At 53.6% G+C, this 6,182-nt stretch overlaps 1 protein-coding gene across 1 annotated transcript in view; it reads left to right on the plus strand.

Moving 5' to 3' along the window:
- Positions 1–4,951, plus strand: part of LOC125424836 (carbonic anhydrase 9-like) — an 8,460-nt gene extending 3,509 nt beyond the window's left edge. The window contains exons 3-5 of the mRNA XM_048482268.1: positions 3,844–3,879; positions 4,020–4,113; positions 4,309–4,951. Of these exons, the coding sequence (XP_048338225.1) occupies positions 3,844–3,879; positions 4,020–4,113; positions 4,309–4,387 (209 nt within the window). The 3' untranslated portion in view covers positions 4,388–4,951. The remainder of the gene's footprint in view (positions 1–3,843; positions 3,880–4,019; positions 4,114–4,308) is intronic.
- Positions 4,952–6,182: the final 1,231 nt, after the last annotated feature.

Consider the following 6,182-nt stretch of genomic DNA (forward strand, 5'->3'; position numbering starts at 1 on the left):
CTACACATGAAGCCTGCTAGGTGACCTTGGGTCAGTCACAGTTCTTTCAGAACTCACTCAGCCCCACTGACTTCACAAGATGTCTGTTGTGGAGAGAGAAAGGGAAGGAGTTTGTAAGCTGCCTGGAGTCTCCTTACAGAAGAGAAAGGCAGGGTGTGAGAGAGCAGCAGTGGCGTAGTGGTTAGGAGCAGGTGTACTCTAATATGGAGGATTCCCCGCTCTGCCGCTTGAGCTGAGGAGGGTTATCTGGGGAATTCAGATTAACTTGTGCACTCCAACACATGCCAGCTGGGTGACCTTGGGCTAGTCACAGTTCTTCTGAGCTCTCTCAGCCCCACCTACCTCACAGGGTGGTTGTTGTGAGGGGGGAAGGGAAAGGGAATTGTCAGCCCCTTTGAATCTTCTTATAGGAGGGAAAGGGGGAATTTAAATCCAACTCTTCTTGTTGTTGTTGTTCTTTGGCCGTGTCTTGATGGACAGGGGCTCGCAACTCAGGCATCGCTTGCCTCAGTCACATGGTGGGCTCATTCGATCACCCCTTCCCCCATGAGAGCTGCCCCCCATCCAAAAACAAAGAAAGAAGGAATCAAGGCAGAGTCTAGGTCACCAATGGGAGGTGATCGGAATCTGTGACAGGTGGGCAAAAGCCCTCGCAGCCTCCGGCTCGGCTGGTTGGGGCAGGGCACTGGCTGGCTGGGGGCGCCTCCTCTCTCCTGCGCACACTCAACCCAGCGGGGAAAAGGGAGTATGAGCATGATGCCTTGCCAACAGAGGCTACGGGCAGGGGAGAGCGGGCAGGGGCAGGCGGCCGAGCATCAAGTGTTGCCCAAAGTGCTTTGGTGGCGGCAGCAGGGAGAGCCACAGTTGTCTCCCTTCCTCACGGCCCCTCCTGCTGTTGAGGCTGCCGCTCCTCCAGACACTGAGCCGGGTGAGAGAGAGAAGGGGGGGAGGAGGAGGGTGCAGTGGCTGAATGGAGAAGCCCAGCCTTGCTCTGCCTCTCTGCCACCAGCCAAGAGGGGAGTGGGGCCACCAGTCCCAATGGAAGCCCGGACCAAAGCACTTTGGAGTTTACCGCACAGAGAAGCACCTGAACACTGATTAAAACGGTAAAAGGTAAATGTTTATTAGGAAATACATTTAGGAAAGGAAAGGGGGAAGGATAGCATGTTGGCATCTTGCTAGCCAGGAAGAGTCTATGCCCCTGACTTCCGAGAAGAAGCAGGATATTAGATCTGAGAGTCTCAGTCTAAGGACAGACAAGAGGTGACACAAAAGGTTGGTGGGGTCACTAACTTTACAGCCCTCTTTAGCTGACCACTTGCCTGCCCCCTTCTGAGTCTTCTTCTCAGTTCCTTTACACATTAGACACGGCTACATCCAGAGGCGTTCCTCCCATTGGGCAAAGTGGGCAGTTGCCCAGGGTGCCCCCTTGTGGGGGGCGCAAAAACTGCAGATTCGTTTGTGGGATTTTTTTGTATTTTCAGTGTTTTTCCGTTTGTGGACTGCAGAGGGTGCAGTTTTTAGGATAGCAGCACCAAAATTGCAAGGATGTTTCAGGAGACTCTCCTGATGCTATCACCCAGGTTTGGTGAGGTTTGGTTCAGGGAGTCCAAAGTTATGGACTTCCAAAGGGGGTGCCCCCATCCCCCATTGTTTCCAATGGGAGCTAATAGGAGATGGGGCTACACCTTTGAGGGTCCATAACTTTGGACCCCCTGAACCAAACTTCACTAAACCTGGGTGATATCATTAGGAGAGTCACTTACTGGTACCACCCATGTTTTGTGAAATTTGGTCCAGGGGGTCCAATGCTATTGACTCCCAAAAGGGGTGTCCCCATCACCCATTGCTTCCAATGGGAGTGAACAGAAGATGGGGGCTACACCTTTGAGGGTCCATAACTTTGGACGCCCTAAACCAAACTTCACTAAACCTGGGTGGTATCATTAGGAGAGTCTCCTAAAGATACCTTGAAAGTTTGGTGCTGCTAGCTTAACAATTGACAGCAGGCACCCCCCAAATTTCCCCAGATTTTCCTTTTAAATCCCTTTGGCATGGATTTAAAGAGAGAATCTGAGGCCCCCAGTTTAAACATTGCAAGTGATGCTGTTTCAGAGTGGGGGAGAATCAACCCCAAAATAGCATCACTTTCAATGTTGTTTAAACTGGGGACCCGGGTGGCGTTCTTCCATCTCCGTCAGGCCCAACGGTTGGCTCCCTTCCTCTCCAACACGGACCTAGCTACTGTGATCCATGCAACGGTCACCTCCAGGCTAGACTATTGTAATTTGCTCTACGCGGGCCTTCCCTTGCATTTGATCCAGAAACTGAAACTGGTCCAGCATGCGGCGGCTTGCTTGCTCATGGGGGGCGCCTTCCGTGATCATATTCAACCTGTGTTGCACCGCCTGCATTGGCTTCCAGTCGCATTCTGAAACATTTTCAAGGTGTGGGTTTTGACCTTTAAGGCCTTACGCGGCCTGGGACCCTCGTACCTTTGGGATCACATTACCCCATATGTCCCTACTCGGCCTCTGCGTTCAGCAGAGGCCAATTTACTGGTGGTTCCTGGCCCCTCAATGATGCAGCTGGCCTCCTCTCGGGCCAGGGCCTTTACAGCTCTGGCGCCGGCCTGGTGGAACACTCTCCCTCCAGCTGTCTGGGCCCTGCGGGACCTTGGTGATTTCCGCAGGGCCTGTAAGACTGAGTTGTTCCACCGGGCCTTTGGAGAGACCAGCCACTGAGTGTGCCCGCCCCTCCCCTTTGTTCCCCGGGTCCCTAACATCATCAGGATCCATTGTCTCCCCCCCCCCCTTTTTCTGGGAGGGTTTAAGCGTAAGTAAGGTTTTCCGTGAGACGCCTATCTTGGGAAATAACTGCTGTTTTAATTCTATTTATGATTGTACTTACAATGATTTTATGTATGCTGTTTTTATGTTGTACACCGCCCAGAGCCCTTCAGGGATGGGGCGGTATACTAAATCAAATAAATTATTATTATTATTTTGTTTCCATGCTCCTGCACATGAAAGCCTGCTGGCTGAGTTCTCTCAGAACTCTCTCAACTCGCCCCCCCCCCACTCCAGAAGCAAAGCTCACCAAGCTTGGATGCTATTACCAGGAGGCCTCTTGGAGCCACCTTGAAAGTCTGGCACCTCTATCTTCAAAAATGTGCAGCCAGTGCTTACACACTCAGACATTCCCCAGAATCTGCCAGGCTCTTCAGCAAGTTCTGTGGGGCTTAGACTTCAATGGGGCTTTCTGTTATGCCCAGCTGGCTCTGTGGCAGAGGTTTCAATGGGAGGCACTGTGGTAGGGCTCTTGCTCTGGGTGGGGGCATTTCCTGCAGGGCTGCTGGTGTGAGTCTCCTGAAAGGAACCAGCCAAATTTGCTAAAATGTGTGTGGAAGAGGAAAATGCTGTGGGCACCAAGTTGAAGGTGAACCTGATGCCCACAGCACTTGGCCATCCCAGGCAAACTTTAGCAAAGTTGTCTGGTTCCTTTCAGGAGACCCACACCAGCAGCCCTGCAGGGCTTGTCAGCTCCTCCCCTATCAACCCTGGCCATCTAGGCAGGCTGGCCTGGCATGTTTTGGGGCACAACAGCCACTGCTGTGCCAAGAGTCTGCACACCTTTAGGCCATCTGCTCTCCTCCTGCAAGATCACAACCTCTCCTTGGGTGCAGGCAAGGGCAGGGCATGGGCAGCATTTCCGGGGGGGGGGGGGGGGGCTTTTATCTCTGGCTAGTGCTTGAGAAGACCAGCAAGAGGCGCTGAAGGGCCTCCCAGGCTGGAGAGAGCAGGTTGGAAAGGCCCTTCTGACTCCCCTGTGCTTTGCTTCTAGATGCTGGCAAGCAGGTGAACTCCTCACTCAGCACAGGTGAGTGTCTACGGAAGGCCCTTCTGCAGCCCCGGCCTTGCTGGCCTCTTCCCAGCCCCTGACCGGAGTGAATGCCGTCCTGGGGGGTGCAGCCTCAGCAGCCACTCCTTGCAGGGCCCACTGCCGCTTTCTTTCCCCAGGGGACTTGCTGGCCATCCTGTTTGGGACTCTCTTCGGGGTCACAGCCATCGCCTTCGTCCACTATGTCCGGAAGCACCAGAGCCAGAACCAGAGGTGAGAGCTGCAGAATGCCTGTGGCCTGTGGCCCTGGGGGGGAGGGGGGAGGGGGCATATACAGAGGAGGGAGGGAGAGGCATGGGTGTGAAGGCCCGTGCTGCTGCCCAAACCCACCACTGTGGCTACCGAGCAAGGCCCGTGACCCCCCCGTCTCCTCCAAACAGCTGCTTCCTCTCCCCCTTGCTCCTCCAGGCACGACGCCCAAGCAGCCAAACCCAGCATCATCTATGTGCCAGCCACCACTGAGGAGCTCACAGGCCAGGACACGTGAGAGCCAAGCCTGTGGACCGCTCCGCCCTGCCCCACGTGAGACACTCCAGCTTCTCCCATCGTCAGGCCCCTGCCCACCCCTCAGCCACCTGGGAAGCATCCATCCCACGTGCTCACAGACTGGTCCACAGCAGCCACACGAGGACCTGGCCGGAATGGGCCTGGCTTCAGCCTCTGGCTGTCGGCCCAAACAATATCGAGGGGGGGACCAGCAAACCCCTCCCCGCTTCTCCAAGGCTCTTGTGGATGACAGCTGGCCCTCTCATGTGGAGTGGGCAGGCAGACCGGCAGCCCACAGGAAGAGTGTTGTTGGTTGCCAGCAGTGGTTCCTATCCCGGCTCTCACAGGATGGAGCCCCCGCTCTCTCCAGAGGAAGGGGGTCTCCAAGCACCCCCTGGGGCCATCTGCCAGTGACCCTCCTGCTGTTGGGGAGGCTGGGGGCGCATTTGCTCGGCAAGAGCAATGGGAGCCTGAGGTACAGGAGAGCCTGCTGGGACCTGGAGAGGCCAAGAAGCAGATTGGTACTTGGGGGGAGGGGGCATGTGTGCGGGGGAGGAGCATGGCTGCGGACATATTTTCCTTAAGAACATAAGAACATAAGAACATAAGAACAAGCCAGCTGGATCAGACCAGAGTCCATCTAGTCCAGCTCTCTGCTACTCGCAGTGGCCCACCAGGTGCCTTTGGGAGTTCACATGTAGGATGTGAAAGCAATGGCCTTCTGTGGCTGTTGCTCCCGAGCACCTGGACTGTTAAGGCATTTGCAATCTCAGATCAAAGAGGATCAAGATTGGTAGCCATAAATCGACTTCTCCTCCATAAATCTGTCCAAGCCCCTTTTAAAGCTATCCAGGTTAGTGGCCATCACCACCTCCTGTGGCAGCATATTCCAAACACCAATCACACGTTGCGTGAAGAAGTGTTTCCTTTTATTAGTTCTAATTCTTCCCCCCAGCATTTTCAATGAATGCCCCCTGGTTCTAGTATTGTGAGAAAGAGAGAAAAATTTCTCTCTGTCAACATTTTCTACCCCATGCATAATTTTATAGACTTCAATCATATCCCCCCTCAGACGTCTCCTCTCCAAACTAAAGAGTCCCAAACGCTGCAGCCTTTCCTCATAAGGAAGGTGCTGCAGTCCCTCAATCATCCTCGTCGCCCTTCTCTGCACTTTTTCTATCTCTTCAATATCCTTTTTGAGATGCGGCGACCAGAACTGAACACAGTACTCCAAGTGCGGTCGCACCACAGCTTTATATAAGGGCATGACAATCTTTGCAGTTTTATTCTCAATTCCTTTCCTAATTATCCCCAGCATAGAGTTTGCCTTTTTCACAGCTGCCATACATTGAGTTGACATTCCCATGGAACTATCAACTAAGACGCCCAAATCCCTTTCCTGGTCTGTGACTGATAGCACTGACCCCTGTAGCATGTATGTGAAGTTTGGATTTTTTGCCCCTATGTGCATCACTTTGCATTTTGCTACATTGAACTGCATTTGCCATTTCTTAGCCCACTCACCTAATTTGTACTGTTGAGGGCTTTCACGGCTGGAATCACTGGGGTGCTGTGTGGTTTCCAGGCTGTATAGCTGAGTTCCAGCAGCATTCTCTCCTGACGTTTCACCTGCATCTGTGGCTGCATCTCCAGAGGATCATTTTCCTTGTCTGAATAAAAAGGGGCCCCCTGAGGCCGAAGGTGTCTTGTGATTGCTGTTCTTTGAGAGGGAAATCCAGCAGATGACCCCCCCACACACACACACCATTTAAGAACTCTGCCTCCCCCCTTCCTTC

This window comes from Sphaerodactylus townsendi, unplaced genomic scaffold (genome assembly GCF_021028975.2).
Source record: "Sphaerodactylus townsendi isolate TG3544 unplaced genomic scaffold, MPM_Stown_v2.3 scaffold_1172, whole genome shotgun sequence".
NCBI classification, from domain to species: Eukaryota; Metazoa; Chordata; class Lepidosauria; order Squamata; family Sphaerodactylidae; genus Sphaerodactylus; species Sphaerodactylus townsendi.